Here is a 17498-nt window from a genome sequence, read left to right on the forward strand (position 1 = left end):
CTAGAGAGTGTAAAGATTCCCCATAGTCTTAACCTCAACATTATCTCTATTCACATTTTGGTAAGGTTTTTGCCAGAGCTGCCGATTAACATAGTAGGACCACTCTGCATCTGTTTGTTTTGTTTGTTTGTTTGTTTTTATTGAAGTTTAGCTGATTTACAATGTTGGGTTAGTTTCTGGTGTACAGAACAGTAATTCAGTTATACATATATATATATTCTTTTTCCCTGTGCTATACATTAGGACCTTGTTGTTTATCTATTTTATATATAGTAGTTTGTATCTGCTAATCCGAAACTCCTAATTTATCCCTCCTCTCTCCCTTTCCCCTTTGGTAACCATAGGTTTGTTTTATATGTCTGTGAATCGCTTCTTGTTTTGTAAATAAGTTTATTTGTATCACTGCATCCATATTAATTTTGTATCCTGCTTTTTATTTTTACTATATTATTTTTAAAATACTATACATGCATTTTTCTGCTTAAAACAAATTCTGTATGGACATCAATTTAATGGCTATATCACATTCCATTCTACTGACGCACTACCCTTTATTAACTATTTCCCAATTGTTGAGCATTTAGATTTCTTAGTTTTCATCATTATAAACTATGGTGAAAACAACTTCATGCAGAAAAACATTTCAAGCAACTCCCTCGGAACAGATTCCTAGATGGAGAATTATGGGAAGCTGGAAATACTTTAAACAAGTAGTTACTGCACAGACGATCAACAGATCACACAAACTCGATCGCTCCACCACCAGGCAGCAGCGGCCGACTACAGAAGCTGGTCAGTCTCTGACCACCTTTTAGGCCTTGTCAGTTAAGGGTTTTAGGAGCTTCATATTTACCTGCTGTCAGAATCCGAGGCGATCTCCTTCCTCCCTCCAAAGCGGATCTGGCACTGCAAGGAAAAAGCAGCCACTGAGTACAGCTGTTGGGATGGGACACTTGAGAGTCACAAAACAGCCCACATAGGCCTGCACGGTCACCAGGGACACAGGTCCAGAAACTCTGGGTGCCGAGTCAGGGCGTCCCCATGCTCTGGGGGAGAGGGGGTCAGCCCAAGACGTAAGACGGTGGACACCCTAGCCTTGCAGCCGCCACTTAAAGGAAGCCCTTATCTTGCACTTGTACAGAAGCGAGCCTTGTGTGAAAACAACGCCAAGAGGAAAACAAGCACACGGCCTTCCGCAGATTATCTAGGAAGCTTCTTTATCCATCAGCAGCTGACTGTCTACAACACAGAGCTCTTAACAGGCAATAATTAAAACTTCCACACATCTGTGATGATGGGTCCCTTCTGACGGCCTAAAGTTGTTTTGGCGGCTGTAACGTTATGACAGCATAAATCATCCTTCAAACAAGTCATCTGATTGTGCTGAACAACAATTTACCCAGAGAGGGTGGAAACAAAGGCAAATTGTTTTTTTTTTTAACTTTGTTGAAATATAGATAACACAGCATTTACCGTTTTAACCATTTTTAGTTATGCAATTCAATTCACACTATTGTGTAACCATCACCACTATCCACTACTCTCTTTTAAAGATATAGAATCTCTACTATGGGCAGCAGGTTTGCAAGATTCTTGAACTTGTTATCCAGAAAAAACAATACATATATATATAATTTATACATATATGATTTATATTCATATAAACTTAAATAATATTTTTGACAAAACTCAGAACCACACACTTAAAATTGGTGTATTTTTATTGCATGCAAATTATGCCTCAATAAAGTTGGTTTTTGAAAGACATACACACTTTCACCCCCACAAAAAAAAACCAGTAACAACAACAATAATAATAGCAGCTCTGAGCAGAAGCTCCAATTTATTTCTGTCTAATTGCTACATTGAAGGGGTTCAACTTGCTTCTTCATCATCTTATTTTATTTTCCATTTCTGGAGCAAAGAAAGAAGAAATTGACAATATGGGCTCCATATTTATTGTGGACCAGGCAATGGCCCTTTAACCACTTTAACAAATGCAATTCCCTCAACAGCCCTGTGGAGATCGGTGACCCAATTACAGAGAAGAGAGATGCTCAGAGATGTTGGATGAGCTGCCCCAGCACACACAGCTGTCAAGAGATGAAGCAGCGTTTGACCCCAGCAACATCTGGGTCTGTGTCCTTTCCACCACACCGGGACACCTCGAGGCCTGGGCAGATGCTAAGTTCTCTTGGCTCACATCAACACTGAACAATGTTAAAGTACATATTTATCTTCACGTATCATGATTACATTCAGCTAATTGCCAGTCGCCCCTTCCAAAATGTGAGTTCCCAGAGCTGGATCCTAGCTCTGCTGCTTATTAACTGTAACACCCACAGCAAGTTATTGGACCTTTCTGCAGTTAGTTTCTTCACCTGTAAAATGGAAATAATGTCCAAGAACTATCTCACAGGGTGGCTGGAAGGATTAGATGTAAAGCACTCAGTAGAGAGCCATGCACATGACTTATGTGCAAGAAACGATGGATGTCTGGTAGCTACAAGCAAGCAAACTGAAGCCAACTTCGTGTCACAGCTCGTTTCCACACCCGGCCAAAAGCCAGGCATCAAAAATAGCATCAACCAGTCAGAGCAGAGCCCATCTGGAGGATCCACAGAATCCCTGAGCACGGCCTCATTTCTGCTCTTGCGCTCGCAGGGCCCTAACTCCAACCACCACTGCAGCACCCTTAAGAGTTGCCCTAAAACACAACTGCTTGGAAATGAAACTCTGAAACCCACATCAGTGCTCTTCTCAAAGGGACATCACTGAAGAATGGGGTCAGGTCCTCCAGGGGCTGTAGAAAGTCCAGACCCAGGAGCTCCTTCGTCCCTACCTCTGGTCGCTATCATTTTCTGGGGGAAGCAATGAGCCTCACTGTTCCAGATACAAAGTGGGAGTCCGTCTGTGTAGGTAAGAGGGCAGAAATGAACTTTTTGTTTGTTTTGGGGGGTTTTTTGTTTGTTTGTAGGTAATTAGGTTTATGTATTTATTTAATGGGGGTACTGGGGATTGAACTCAGGATCTTGTGCACGCTAAGCACGCGCTCTACCACTGAGCTATACCCTCCCCAGAAATGACTTCTACATTAATTATCCAACACTATTACTTGACCTCAAAGTTAAGTGTGAGCTTTCTTCTTACCTGTTTCACTGCATCCAGCAGTCGCTCCAGTAGAAATTGTCTTTTCATGTCATTGTTCTGGGATCCTAAAATGCAATGAGGCTTGATTAGTTCTGTTTGACATTTGCCTTCTATTAAGACTTTCTGACATATACGGCTGTCCCTAGCTAGCATCAGACTTCTCTTTGACAAAATATTTTTTCTGATCATAAAAGTAAATTCATGTGATAGGATTACCATACAACCCAGCACATCTGGGTTTATAAGCAAAAGAATTGAAAGCAAGGTCTTGAAAAGATATTCGTATACTTATGTTCATAGCAGTATTACTCACAGTAGATAAAACATAGAAGCAACCCAAGTGTTCATTGACAGATGAATGGATGAGCAAAATGTGGTATATAAATACAATGGATATGATTCGTCCAAGTCATGCCCCGGCCACCCGGTTGATAACAACTGTGTCCACGTGGTGAACACTTCCAGCATGCCAGGCACGAAACTGAGTCCTCTGCACGCACTGTGTCCTGTGATTTTCATGACCACCCTCTAAGCCAGGTATCAGGATCCTCACACCACAGATGAGGAAACTGAAGCTCAGAGAGGACAATCCGCTGAGGGCATTGACCAGCTTGCTATTTATTTAACTTCTACTGTATGCCAGGCAATGTTCTAAGTGCTGGGGACACAGGAGTTAAATGCTATAAAAGAGCCATCTTCTCATGGAACGGAATTCTATTAGGAAGAAACAAGTAGTATTAAAATAAACTAACAAAGAAGATGATGTTAGAGTCATATGAGGAAGAAAATCCAAACGGGGTGATGAGACAGGGAGGAAGCAGGAGGGCCACATCAGCCAGAAGAGTCATGGAAGGTCTCTCTGCCCAGGGGACATCTGAGCTGTTTAGAAAGAGAAAGAGCCGCCATGGAAAGATACAGGAGATATGCGTTCCAGGCAGAGCAGACAGCTAAAGTAGAGGGGCAAGAACAGCTGGCTTCTGGTTTTCCAGGACCAGAAGGAAGTCTGCTATGACCTGAGCAAAAAGCCAAAACAGACAAAGACCAGATGTGGCAGGCCCGGGGCCAGTCACAAAAACCTCACGGATCATTTAGGTTTTGTTCTAATTGGAACATTAACTGTTGGAACTGTGACCGTGACTGGACACCGTGCCCCTCGAAAGCTGTGTTAGGACTATCTCTTGGGCTCCTGCCTCACTCCAGGCCCGGAGATAAAGCCAGTCGGTAGACACTCCACTCTACTGTGTGTAGAGTCACAATGGACTTCCCAAACGCTGCCACTGTTATGTTTTCTGAAGAGACTTTGAGAAAGAACAGCCTGCGTATCATTCCCATCAGATAAGAAGCCATCCTGAAGCGTCACTCCAGATGGCTGGAGACGCACCTGCCCAAGGCCCTCAAACACCGCTCTCAACACCTGTATCTCTCAATAAATCCCGCTCTTTGTTTAGCAGAAGGTCCAGTTTCTGCTCTCCAGAATAAAGAAGGCAGGCTTTCCTTCTTCCTTTTTCCAAGTTCTGCACCTAACAACTCTACTTGCCCTGAGACAGTGCCAACTGGAAATGTAACAAGGTTTTCCCCTTAAGCGCTTCTGCTATTTTTTTCTGATCATAAAAGTAATTCGTGTCATAGAATTACCATATTACATGGTACTTCTTGGTTTATACACTAAAGAACTGAAAGCAGGACCTTGGAGAGATATTTGTATGCTTATGTTCCTAGCAGCATTACTCATAGTAGCTAAAACGTGGAAGCAACCCAAGTATACATTGACAGATGAATGGATAAGCAAAATGTGGCATATAAATACAATGGATATGATTCACCCTTAAAAAGGAAGGAAATGCTGCAATACACTACAACAAAGATGAGCCTTGAGGGCATTATACTAAGTGAAATAAGCCACACACATAGAGAGAAATACCATATGATTCCATTTATATGAAGTACTTAGAGTCGTCAAAATCACAGAGAAAGAAAGTATAATGGTGGTTGTCAGGGGCAAGGGAGGGAAGGGAATGGGGGGTTACGGTTTAATAGCTATACCTCTGCAGTTTTACAAGACGCAAAGAGTTATGGGGATGGATGGCGGTGATGGCTGCACTGCAATGTGAAGGTATTTAATACCACCAAACTGTGCATTTAAAAATGGTTAAGATGGCAAATTTTATATTATGTGTATTTTACCACAATAAAAAGAGTAATTCATGTGAAAAAAAATCAATAATAACAAATCAGGGGGAAGTGTACAAAGAAAATAAGAACCTCTATTGTCTCACCGCTGATAACTGTTAGCACAGTGATTCTCAAGCTTTCCCGTGCGCACAGATCTCCTGGGGTCTGGGTAAAAGGCAGGTTCTAACTCAGAAGGGCTGGGTGGGGCCTGGGAGTCTGTATCTCTCCAAGGTGATGCTGATGCTGCTGGGTCCTGACTTGAACAGCAAGGATTTAGCACCGACCCTTAAGGATACGCACGACAGTCCTAGATCTCTCCTGTGGAACTCTCGCCACTGCTTTTTCTAGAAGAGATGTCAGCAGCCTCCTCTGCCTCATCTTGCAAAGCCTCTCCTTATGGTGGGAGGAAAAGTCTGCTCTCTGTAGAGACAGCCTGAGGTTGTGCAGGTCTCGGCCCACCGCACGCCCACCCTGACTGTCATCTTTCTGCTGACAGGAAGTGCACTTGAGTGAGGCAATCCTGACCCCAGAAGGGACACCTGTGGCCATTCTAGCCCTGGACAGGGATTCAGAGAAAGGGGTCTCGTAGGGTGGAGGGAGCATATGTTGACAGCAAGAGGTGCCCAGGAGGCCCATGGCCATGAGGAACAGCGGAAGGAGCGTTAGTGGGAAGTCACAAGGCATCATAAGGTCTCATCCCAGCCGGGCTGCCGGCTGGCCGTGTGACAGGGACAGTCACTTCCCATCTCTGGGAACTGGCTTCTGCATGAGATCAGATCCTCCTAGCTCTGCAGCCCGCACACAAGGGGCCTCTGTGGAGACAGGCAGCAGAGCAATCGGCGCTCCAGGCCTCTTTCTTACCTTCTCCTGGGGACAAGGAAGACCACCGCTCCCAGGGCCAAGAAGACTCCTCTAGTCTCAACCGCTACAACTGAGAGGAGTGAGGAGCCGGCGCCCAGCTACATGAGCCTCAACTGTGGGCTGAGCCATGAAGTGCCTGGTACCTAATCCTCGACAAAGAAGGAAAGGTGGCTCCATTCAACAGGGCACTGAAGCCAAGAGGAAAAGACCTTCCACTCGATGCTATGGGACTACAGGAAGTGCTCAAGGAGAGGTTCAATTTCACGTCCCGTGGCTCCTGGCTCGTTCACCTGCCAAATCTTGCTCACTCTCAACCCCTGGAACAAACCTGCCCCACTGCTGGTTCGGGAATGATTTCTCTGTGAAACCCCAGTCTTTGAGCTTCCTTCCCTCTCCAAAGGTCACCCTCAGTTAGCACTACCAACCAGAGAAGCCAGAATGGGCTTCTTTTTCTTTCTTTTTTTAATGGAAGTATAGTTAACTTACAACATTGTGTTAGTTTCAGGTAGACAGCAAAGTGATTCACAGAAGAGGCTGCTTTTAAATTTCTTGTTAGATCACCATCAAAATCAAAATAGAAAATGCAAAAGCACCCCAGGGAATGCCCCCCCCAGGTCCACAAACCCGTCAGAGAAATGCAGTGACCCCCTGAGGCTCTAACTCAGAAATCACACGTGTGTCTGAAAATTAGTCACCTGGTTCAGGTGCATCCCTGTCGTCTGTCTTTAATGTGTAGAATCCGTAAGATCCTACTTTAATTTTTACCACAAACCCCCAGCCTTCAGTGACTTCCTGGGGAGGCTGAGCAGGGATTAAGAGTAGGACACACCAGCTGTGTGACCACGGGCAAGTTACTTCACCTCTCTGCACCTGCTACATATTAAATAAGTGAATGTATATTGTGCACCTATAACAATGCCTGGTATATACCAAGCATTTTATATATGTGCACTATTATTATTGTTGTTGTGGTCAATCCTATACCTCAGAGGCCTAAAATCTCTGGCTCTTAAGAAGTGCTTTCAACTGGCTACTCTCCAGAGTGCAGGCAAAGCAACCCAATCCAGGCCTTCGAGTTAGCTGCTCTGGGTGGGCATAAGGCTGAAAAAGCATCTCGGGCATCTAGGGGTGGTGGAAATTAGCAAGATGCCCCACGGCACTCTTCATATGTTCCTGCTACAATCCTTGCCACAACCCAAGAGATCAAGATAATCATGACTTAAGCAACAGTACTTCCCTGCCTCTCTACACAGCGGCAGAGGAAAAGGCATTTCTCTGGTCTATGGCCGACCCTTGTAATGCACTAAGCAGGTGTAAGGGAGAAGAGGAAAAGTTGGTGCCCACTGCAGCCCAGGAATTCTGCCCAAGGTCAGGCACAAAGCAGGGCTGAGACCCTCATCTGCCTGACTCCTTCCACCACATCACTCTGCCATTCTTACTCAAAAAGCGGGACCTCGAGCTGTGCTAGAAAAATGGAAAGGACTAGAACAGGTAAATCCATACAGACAGAATGCGACTGCTTAGTGGGCACGGGTGTCCTTTGAGGGTGATGAAAATGTTTCGGGACTAGATTGAGGCGATGGACGCACAACATTACAAATGTCCTAAATCACCACTGAATCGCTCACTTTAAAATCGTCATTTCCGTGATTGTTAAATTTCCAATTTAACCACTGTTAATTGTTTTAATTGTATTAAATGCATACATGGTTTTATGTTACATGACTTTCACCTCAATAAAAAAATATGTTTTACGAGAAAGTCTGCAACAGGTGGACAGAGACCCAGAGTACATCCCTAGCCAAAGGCGCGACTACAGCAGGAGCCCCCGAAGGGCAGGACAGGCTCCAGTGAGCACCCAGCCCCACGCTGAGTCACACGGTAGGAAAGCCAAGCTCACTTCTCTTTCACATTTCTGATTATACTGAGGGGAGTGTCTGTGTGATGCTGGTAGCTCCTTAACTCCTGCATCAGTCAGGGTCCTAACAGGAAACAACAGACAAACTCAAATACGGAGAGCTCAAAGAGGTTTACTTACAGAAGACCCTACAAAGAAATGGTGCAGATAAGTGATTCTCAACCAGGATTTCACCTCCCCTCCCCCTGCAGCACATTTGGCAACGTCTGGAGACATTTTTGGCACAACTCGGGGGCTGCTACTGGCATCTAGTGGGTAGAGACCAGGGATGCTGCTAAGCACCCCACAGCACACAGGACAGCCTCCCCACAATGCAGAAGAATCCAGCCCAAATGTCAGTGGTGCCATATAGGGAAATTCTGCCCTAACATAAATAAGTTTGATTATCCCATTTCACAGAGAGTTAAGCTCAACTCCCACTTGTGCTCTGAACCCCATCTCCTCTCACCTGCTCAAGGACACATTCCAGCAAGTCCCTCTTTTCCCCACATCGTCAATTTTTTCTTCTCATCTACGCAATTCCTACAGCACGCGGGGATGTCATAACACCTCCCTCCAATTTAATAAAAACCATGCCTTGCCCCTCCACACTGTTCCAGCCACAACCCCGTTTCTCTGCTGCCCTGTCCAGCACAGCTTTCCTCCATGAGAGTGGCCAGGCCACCCCTTCCACGACGGCTGTTCCCAGCTCTGGCCAAAAGCCCGTTTGCTCCCATCTCCTCTTGAACCAAATTATCTACACAGAGGCCATAACATCTGGAAGCACAGATGAATTCACAACAAATGACTTTCTGATATAACAAACACGTGATACATTCAGTGATATTATGTGATTTGTTCAGTGCACCCTGCAAAACTGCAATTAACATGGCATTTCTATGGAGCCCCGTAAGCATGTGGGGCGCTGTCTCAGATGATGCGTGTTTCTGATTTTCACTGAATAAACCTGTGCCTTTAATATCCCCTAGAACAGGGGTCAGTAAACTTTTCCTGTAAAGTATTAGGTGGTAAATATTTTAGGCTTTTGTCACAACTACGCAACTCCATTCTTATGTCTCAAAAGCAGCCATAGACAATGCATAAATAAACTACTGAATGAGGGTAGATGTTTACAAAAACAGGCCTGGGCTGGACTTACCCTACTGGCCATGGTTTGCCAACCAAAGCACTAGGGGAATTAATCAGAGGAGGTTTTTAAAAATTAAAACTATAGTGTCTATGTTTCCGGACTTTATTGCCACCCAGTAAGCGGTAAGATGGTTACATGTTAGGGGTCCCCAGCAGGCTGCAGACCCGGTCCACATCAAAATCACGTTCCCATCTGCCCTCACGCTATAGCCAGCACTCCACGTCAGAGCTTCACAAGGGACAGGACATCAACTTGTGGTCACTGGTAGAATTCATACTCAGCCACATCTGCAGACATCTGGGATGCCTGGTGCTCTCGGTCCAGTGGTGAATTTGGTACTGCTGTACTGCTGTTTTCGTTGTTTAATTGCCACCACCCTCCCCCCTCCCCGTGTGAAATCCACCACCATTCCAACAAAGAGATGGGAAGAAAGCAGACATGGAGGAGGAGGGGGCAGAAAGGGCAGCCCACTACAGACTCAAGGCATATTCAAGGCCAAATCAGACCCCTCCAATGCCTACAGGGTCAGGTGGAGAATGTAAATGAGTGAAGTGGGCAGGGAAGGCAGAAGAGAGGGTGGGGTGCAGGCTGCGTGAACTGAGGCAGATGCTCCTTTAGAGGTGGGAGCTGCAACTCAGCCCCAGCTGATGGAATCACACAGCAACACCAGCACGGGGTTGCCCCACCTCCTGGTTTGTCGAGAGAAGCTGGGAATTCAGAACTTTATATCAATTAGTTGGCACTTAATTATACTCTTTTCAGAGTAGTGTTTCAGCCAACTCTGCATGAACCAAACATAACATGCCTGGAGGCCAAATCTGTTACCAATTTTCCATCCTGAGAAATACATTAAACCTTTACATCCACAGGTAAGGCAGGTGCTGGCAGCCCCACTGTAACAGATAAAGGAACTGAGGCTTGGAGACATTGATCACTTGTTAAAAAACAGCTCAGAGGGGAGAGACTTAACATTTTACCCCCGAGCCCAGGCCTTCAGACTTCCACAAAACTAGGTAGCCTCTTGGACAGGTAACCTTCAATGCAGAAAAAGGGCTCCCTGTGCAAAGGGCCACCGAAGGAAAACCAATCTCTGAATGGCTGGCTCATGGTCACTTTCTCTGAGAAAGCTTCCTGCCGTGGGCCCAATAAACTGTTCTCTGAACTGTGCTCCCCTGCCTTCCAGTCTTTAACCTCTGGTATAATCTCTACTGCAGAAGGGATATGGGGGGCCCTGAGCCTACTCCCCACACCCAACCTGAGTGGTGAGCGTTTCCAGGGATAGAAACCAGCTTTAACGTGGCCCTCCTCTCAGAAGGAACAATTGCTGAATCAAGACTTTACAGGTCAGTTCTGTGGCCCCCCCAGAGAGGACCAGAACAGACTAGGACACAGAAGCAGGGCCCCATGCGCGCAGTGCGCTGAGGGAAGCGCTGGTTTTGTCTGCATTCGCACAGGAACACTTAAAACAGACAATCGTTCGTCCCCAAAGTCAGGGCGCTGGTTCCCAGCATTGCAGGGTAAAGTGGCACAGCTGGATGAGGACAAAAGGACAGAGTGTCTGCCACCACACAATGGAAAGAGGCAGGCTCTGCTTGGAGGCAGATGGCCTTGGGCCACTCAAGTGACCTTGTGAAGACTAAAAACAAAGACTGGGTCAACAGCAGGCTCATAATGGGGCAAAGAATCCACCCTAGAGCAGGGGTCAGCACACATTTTCTGTAACGAGCAAAACGGAAAATGTTTTAGGCTTTTCAAGCCAAGCGGTCCCTGTCACAGCCACTCAAGTCTGCCATCAGAGTGTAAAAGCAGCCATGGACAAGAGCAAGAATGCGTGTGGCTCAGTTCCAATAAAGCTTTATTGACAAAACAGGGGGCCAGCCTAGTCTACCAACCCTTGCTGTAAAAGAAAACCAGAAAAAGTGCAGCGTGCAAACACTCTGGGGAGAAACTGTATCTTCCCTCATGGCTGAAGAAATGCAAATTATAAACCTACCAAATTAACCACCGCATGTTACCACTGTATAAGTACTAAATTCACCAAGAAACATTTAAAATGAAATTCCCTGTTGCTGGTAAGGCTCCAGGGAGACAGGGCAGAGTCCTGAAAAGCAGTGTAGCAGGGAACACAAAAAGTAGCAGGGACATCAAAGCATTTTCTTGACCCTTAGGAAACTAAGCCAAGAAGAAACAGGAGAAATGAGAACACTAAGAAGTAACTATACCCGGTCCCTCTGCCTTCCAGGTACTGAGTAAGGTACTATACGATCATCACTCACTTTCATTCCATCTTCTTAGAGTCAGAGAAACTCAACAACTTGCCCAAGTTCTTCAAAAAAAAAAAAAAAAGAGTTAAATCCAGCACTGCCTGAGTCCAAAGTGTTTTCCACTGCAACCTAAGCCCAACCTAAACAGTATCGGGGGTGCAGACTCTTCCCTGCAGTGTTCTAGAAGACGGGTGGGCAAACCACAGCCCCCAAACCAAATCCAGCTGCTGAAGTTCTTCTAAATAAAGTTTTATTGGAACACAGCCACAGTCCTCCATTTACTCACTGCCTGCGCTGCTTTTCTACAACAACAGGGATGAGTAGTTGGGACGGAGATCAGATGGCCTACAAAGCGGAAAATATTTACTATCTGGCCCTTTACAGAAAATGCTTGCCAGTTCCATCCTAGAACATCATAAATGAAATTGACTTTCTCTTCCAACAAAGGGAAAAAGGTTAAATAACTACAGCACATCAATTTAGTGGAATGTTATGCAGCATTTTTAAATAATTGTGAAGAGACGGAACATGCATAAATGCTATAATAAGCAGAAACACTAATTCAAATGTAGACTCAGTACAATTATGAAAAATGTGTACGTTGTGAACAAACACTGAAGTGGCATACCTAAAAACCTAAATATTTAATGTGATAGAAAGGTATATTTATAGGTATTATTCTGTTTCCACAATAGTCTTCAATGTCATTTTGGGGTTTTGCTTTTTTCTTTCTTTTTTTTAAAAGGTGGAGGAGGAAAGAGCAGATTCCAAAATATGCAGCTGCAAGCAAGGAGAAACAAGACGTCAGTGGGCCAGGTGTCCCAGCCCAGGAAGCCAGGGAGCCCATGCCCAGCAGGGGGCTGTCGGATGGACAGAGGATGCACTATGGCCAGGCCTCTGAGGGCTCCTGGATAGGCAGGTAGAAGTCAGGGCTGGGGAAGGGTACTCACCCCACCACCAGAGGCTTCAAACTGCTATGCCTCGCCTCCAAAGCTAACCCTCCCGCATTCTTTCCCACCTCAGCAAAAGGCATCCATCCAGCTGCTCAGGAGTCCCTCTTCCCTCCCTCAGGTCTCTGCTTAGACATCACCTTCCCTGCAAGGCCTTCCCTGACCACCCCACTCCAAATTACAACAATCCTCCCCCTTCAGTTCATACTCCCTCCAGACACATAGGACAGACACTACCCTTGGGCTCTGGGCTGGGCATTCGATCTGGGCTGGTAAGGGGTTCCAGAACAGCCACATGGCCAGCCAGTCTGCTGGGAGTCAGCCCCAGGACTTCTGCTGGAGCAACTGGGAAAGAAGCCTGCTCTGCCTGAGTACTGCTACACTGTAGGACGTGACCCAGGAGCTGCTGGGAGCCCTCCTGCCTCCATGGAGGAGAGGCTGCCTGAGGTGAAGCTAACAGAGGGGAAAGCAGACTTGTGAGCTGGACAGAAAGCTCGTCCCGATGACTTTCCGAGCACCAGCTGAGCCTGAAGCCAGCCCTATCCCTAGACTTCACCATTACAAGATGCTTTCAACTCCCACTGTGGTGAAATCAGCTTCTGCCACATGCAGTTGAAAAGGGTCCTGGTTAACATACCCATCACTCTGACAAAACATTTTCTGGTACGTTCATTCAATTCACTCCAACCAACACCAGCGGTACAGCCCTTTGCTAAGTGACAGAAGATGCCCCGAATTGTCACCCAACAAACGACTGTGGACGTTGAACCCTGACTCTCTGGCTAGGCTCCGTGGCCACTGGTGCCTCACTCTTACCAGGAAGCATTTTAAACTAGTGCATCAGCTTTGGCACAAAGAGTCATCAAGAACAGTCGACACTTTCATGTTAATGCTGCTTCAGGGAAATCACCCTAAAGACACAACCGAAAGGAAGGAAAACTACCCTGAACAAAAATGTTCGCTGCACTACTACTTATAATAGGAACAAAAAGAAAAAAGGGAGGGGGATAAATTTCCACAGGCAAAGTCAATAATTTAAAAATCATGCACCATGTAAAATGATGGATTACTGATAGGTTATTAAGTCCATAAAAATGATCAGTATGAAGACCATGCAGCCGTATCATAAAGTTGTACCCAGAAATGTTAAGGATAAAAGTCAAATTTATATGATAGTGATAGGATTACTTCAGCCTATGTCAGTGTTTCTCAATCTTTTTTCATTCCCTCTTAGGATCCTTCTTAGACACTTTTTTCTTAATCACCCCGTCCATGAAATTTTAATACCACAGATATACTGAACATCATGCACATTGTGCTTTATACATAAGAGTGGATGTTTCGCCCCCATGGGAGTGACATGACCCTGTTGAGAAAGCAGGGCCTATGCACAGTCAAGACGGTGGCAGGATGCAAAGTGCTTTATCTGGGATTATGGTCACATTGCCAGAATTTAGAGAAGTCCATAAAATCTTGGATTTTAGTTTCAAAATTTAAGGCCTCCGAGCATTTGACTTCCTGTTGGTTACCCAGGCACAGCTATGCAACAAGGGAGTGTGAGAGTGGAGATCGGTGGGGTTGAGTCCATGGCCACTCGCTCGCAAAGAAGGTGATTAAATGTCTGCTGTCAGTGGAACACTTACTTCTTACCATCTGCCATAAAAGATCAACCCAGTGCCTTCATAGTTGAGGGGTGGGGGGGGGGTCATAGCATCACTTTTTCTGCTTTAAATGAAAACCAGACATTCTTTTTTTCCATTCACTCATTTCAGCTGATTCTTCATTCCAAATACAAACCACTGCGGGCGATGACCCAGCAATGTCAAAGAGAAAACCATGACCTTCAACATTCCATAAAGTAAGAAATAGCTGCTAAAATGTACCTAATCAGACAAGAAACAGCAGCAGTAAATTATCCACTAAGCCCCAAACTCTGGTGTTTTCAGCCCTTAGAGCTTCTGTTTCACTAATTATTTCACCTCTCTGGGTCTGACTTTAGCCAGCCCTTGAAATGAGGATTTCAGTGTCTTTCTAACTTAAGAAGGATTTGTGACAGAATAATTACTGATGGAAAGGAGCATCAAGGACCTTCAAATATAAAGTCTTCCAAAAGATAATGCTTGAGAATCATAACGGCTTTCTGACCCTACAAGTTCTACTTTCCCAGTAAGAGCAAAAGCATTATCTGAAAATCAGAGCTCCTTAGCTAGCAGAGGTTGGTAATTAAACATTCCTAACTATCGGATTCTTTAAAGAGAAACAAGTAAATCATGACCACTGTCACCCTAAGACAACCACCCACGTTTGGCAAGTATCCATCTTCCTGGCAACAATTTACTTCTACATACATATATGAATCCATAAACATTGTTTCATGTGCACGTTTGAATGTGCATCAAGGTACAATTCTGCACCCTGCTTTTTTTTTTTAGAGAACATTAATGTTGAGGTATAGCCACAGTGATGTACATAATTCTAATTCATTCCTTTCAACATCTTTGAGGATTTCCATCACGTGACCATACCACACACATTTTGTCTACTCCCTATTAATGGTCATCTAAGTTGTTTTTGGCCTCATGATGCTCATTTATCTTGTGTATGCATTACCTAACCATTCCACTTCCTGGTTATTTTCACTTAATGTATTCGGCCTTGTACCCATCTGACATGACTCAAACATTTTCAGCTACAAAACATAGCAGGCTCTAATTGCCAATTTATAGGCTATGCAAGAGACTGAGAAACATGTCAAACTACACCAAAAGGATGCAATCAGCAAAATCCCACAAAGAAACCTTACAGGATAAACTGTTTCCTTCAACAAAAGCTGCAAGGGGGCAAAAAAAAAAAAAGGAGAGAGAGATGAAAGGGGAACCTACAGTTTAAAAAAAGACTGTGCTTCAAAAGATATCATCAAGAAAGCAAAAAACAACCCACAGAATGGGAGAATATTTTTTGCAAATATATCTAATAAGGGACTTGTACTCAGAAATTACATAAAATTCTTACAGCTCAACAATAAAAACAACCCAGTTAGGGGAAAAAAAAAAAAAAAAGACAAAGAACCTGAACAGACATTTCTCTAAAGTGGCCAATAAGCACATGAAAAGATGCTCAATATCATTACTCATTAGGGAGATGCAAATCAAAACCACAAAGAGACACCACTTCACAGTCACTAGAAGGGCTATTATCAAAGAGGCAATTGGTGAGGACATGGCGAAACCAGAACCTCATACAGTGCTGGTGGGGATGAAAAATGGTGCAGCTGCTCTGGAAAACAATCTTGACAGTTCCTCAAATGCACCCAGCAATTCTACTCTGAGATATCTACCCAAGAGAAATAAAAACATATGTCCATGCAAAAACTTGCACGTGAGTGTTCACAGCAGCATAACTCATAATAGCCAAAAAGGTGGAAACAAGTCAAATGTCTAGCAACTGATGAATGGATAAACAAACTGTGGAACATCCATACAATGGAATATTATTCAGTCACAAAAAGGAATGAAGTAGGTACACGCTACAATATGATGAACCCTAAAACATGATACTTAGTGAAAAAAGTCAGACACAAAAGGCCACAAACTGTATGATTTGATTTATATGAAATATCCAGAATAGGCAAATTCATAAGAGAGAGAAAGCAGATTGATGGTTGCCCAGCTGAGAGGACAGAAAATGAAGAACAGCTGCTAATGGGTATGAGGTTTCTTTTTGGAGTAATGAAAATGTTTTAAAATTTATTATGGTGATGTTTGCACAATTCTGTGAATACATTAAACATTAAAAAAATAACAATTAAACTTTAAAAAAGAGAGACCTAAAAAAATTAAAAGACAAACCAATCTGCATTGTTTATACCTTATTTAGACTTTGGGTTTAAAAAATACACTATAAAATAAAATTACAAGGCAATCATGGAAATATGAACATTGACTATCTGATGTTAATGAATTACTGGTGATTTCTTATAAGATATGATAATAGACTGAGCTATGTCTTCAAAAAAGGAGTCCTTATATTTTAGGGAAACGTTAAAAAATTTACAGATGAAACAAGTGAGGGATTTGCCTCAAAATAAACTGGGGAGAGATGTAGGAAGGAGCCAGGTACACGGGTGAACTGGTCATGAGTTGGTAATTATTCCTTAGATTGTTCTATTTTTTTTTTGCTTGAAATTTTCAAGAAAGAAAGAAAGAAAGGAAGGAAGGAAGGAAGAAAGAAAGAAAGGAAGGAAGGAAGGAAGGAAATATTTCCATGCCACATTTTTTTCTGTGCCAATTATTAATCCCACAGGTGGAAAACCCCATTTCAACTGTACCCTCACGGAACGATTGAAAATATCTTGGACTTCCCTTTCCATCCTCAGCAACAACGTTTTCTACCTCAATCACTCTTTCCAAAAGAAGATTTTCATCCTTACTGCTTTTCCCTAAAAAAGCCATTTGCTGGGTTCCTTTTGTAATTTCACCTTAGACCTAATGTTTTTTTTAAATTAAATTTTAAAACTTCCTTAGTTTTGACATTAAGTTGCTCCTTGAAGGACACATTGGTCAGTTTCCCCTGGCTTGTCAATTTCACCTGCTTCTGCCATTGAGGGTAGAAGAAAGAAGGGTCCAGAACTGTGAGCCTGAGGCAGAGACTCCTCAGTCACATCAAAAGGAAAAGATTTTCAGGGCGCGCTTAGCCCCCAGCCCTTATTCTGGAGCTGGGCCAGAAAACAACCCCACCTGAACCCCACAGGGGTCCTTACAGAAACAACAGCAGCAGCTCCAAGCTCCTGACCACATACCGTGTGAGAGGCACAGTACTTTATCCGAGTAATTACATTTAATCATTGCAACAAGCCTGGGAGACAGGTACTATTATTTAGCCCATTTTTGCTGAGACTTCCAGAATGGTCGAGTAACTTGCTCTAAATCACACAGCTTTATGTGGCAGAGCCAGGATTTGAACCCAAGCTGTCTGCCTCCAGGGTCTGCACTGAGTCCAGGCTGCGTTACCTCCTGAGGGGAAACGAGCTCATCACAACTTTGCTGTAGTATCAC

General features: G+C 44.2%; 1 protein-coding gene across 3 annotated transcripts in view; it reads right to left on the bottom strand.

Moving 5' to 3' along the window:
- SNX29 (sorting nexin 29) overlaps positions 1-17498 on the bottom strand; it is a 478692-nt gene that overhangs the window by 459492 nt on the left and 1702 nt on the right. For all 3 annotated transcript variants that reach the window (XM_072942171.1, XM_072942172.1, XM_072942173.1), the window contains exons 2-3: positions 3151-3215; positions 854-906 (exon numbers count right to left, since the gene is read on the bottom strand). In XM_072942171.1, coding sequence (XP_072798272.1) covers positions 854-906; positions 3151-3215 — 118 coding nt within the window. The remainder of the gene's footprint in view (positions 1-853; positions 907-3150; positions 3216-17498) is intronic.

This window comes from Vicugna pacos, chromosome 18 (genome assembly GCF_048564905.1).
Source record: "Vicugna pacos chromosome 18, VicPac4, whole genome shotgun sequence".
Classification (NCBI taxonomy): Eukaryota; Metazoa; Chordata; class Mammalia; order Artiodactyla; family Camelidae; genus Vicugna; species Vicugna pacos.